This window comes from Fulmarus glacialis, unplaced genomic scaffold (genome assembly GCF_000690835.1).
Source record: "Fulmarus glacialis isolate BGI_N327 unplaced genomic scaffold, ASM69083v1 scaffold29628, whole genome shotgun sequence".
NCBI lineage: Eukaryota > Metazoa > Chordata > Aves > Procellariiformes > Procellariidae > Fulmarus > Fulmarus glacialis.
The window spans coordinates 9,381-9,742 of record NW_009228110.1 but is presented as its reverse complement, the minus strand read 5'-3'; the positions used below and the strand labels follow the sequence as shown (position 1 = coordinate 9,742).

The 362-nt window shown below is 61.3% G+C and overlaps 1 protein-coding gene across 1 annotated transcript in view; it reads right to left on the bottom strand.

The window, feature by feature from the left end:
• Positions 1-201: 201 nt before the first annotated feature.
• The window catches only part of LOC104080859 (glycine receptor subunit alpha-4), a 7,077-nt gene continuing 6,916 nt past the window's right edge, over positions 202-362 (bottom strand). The window contains exon 9 of the mRNA XM_009583388.1: positions 202-362. Coding sequence (XP_009581683.1) covers positions 202-362 — 161 coding nt within the window.

The window sequence follows — 362 nt, the reverse complement described above, 5'->3', positions numbered from 1 at the left end:
TGGGGACCTGGGGTTGCTGATCCTCTCCCTCGGTGCCCCAGCATCCAAAGGGACATGGGGGCTGCCACATGTCCAGGCTCCAAGGCCCATCCCAGCCGTGCCGCTGCTCTGGGACAGAGGCAAACATGGTTCTGGCTCAGCTCATGGCACCCGGTCGCACTGAAGGGGTCAGACCGAGAGGCAGTCATCCTTTTCTGGGCCTCAGGGCACTGAGTGGATGTCCTCTGAGCGCAGCACTTTGTAGGCAACCCAGTAGACGATATTGAAGACCAGGAAGGTGAAGGGGAAGACGGCTCGGGAGATGGTGTCGATGCGTTTGGCCCGGTTGATGTAGCGCCTGCAGAGGCTCTCCCCTTCCCGCA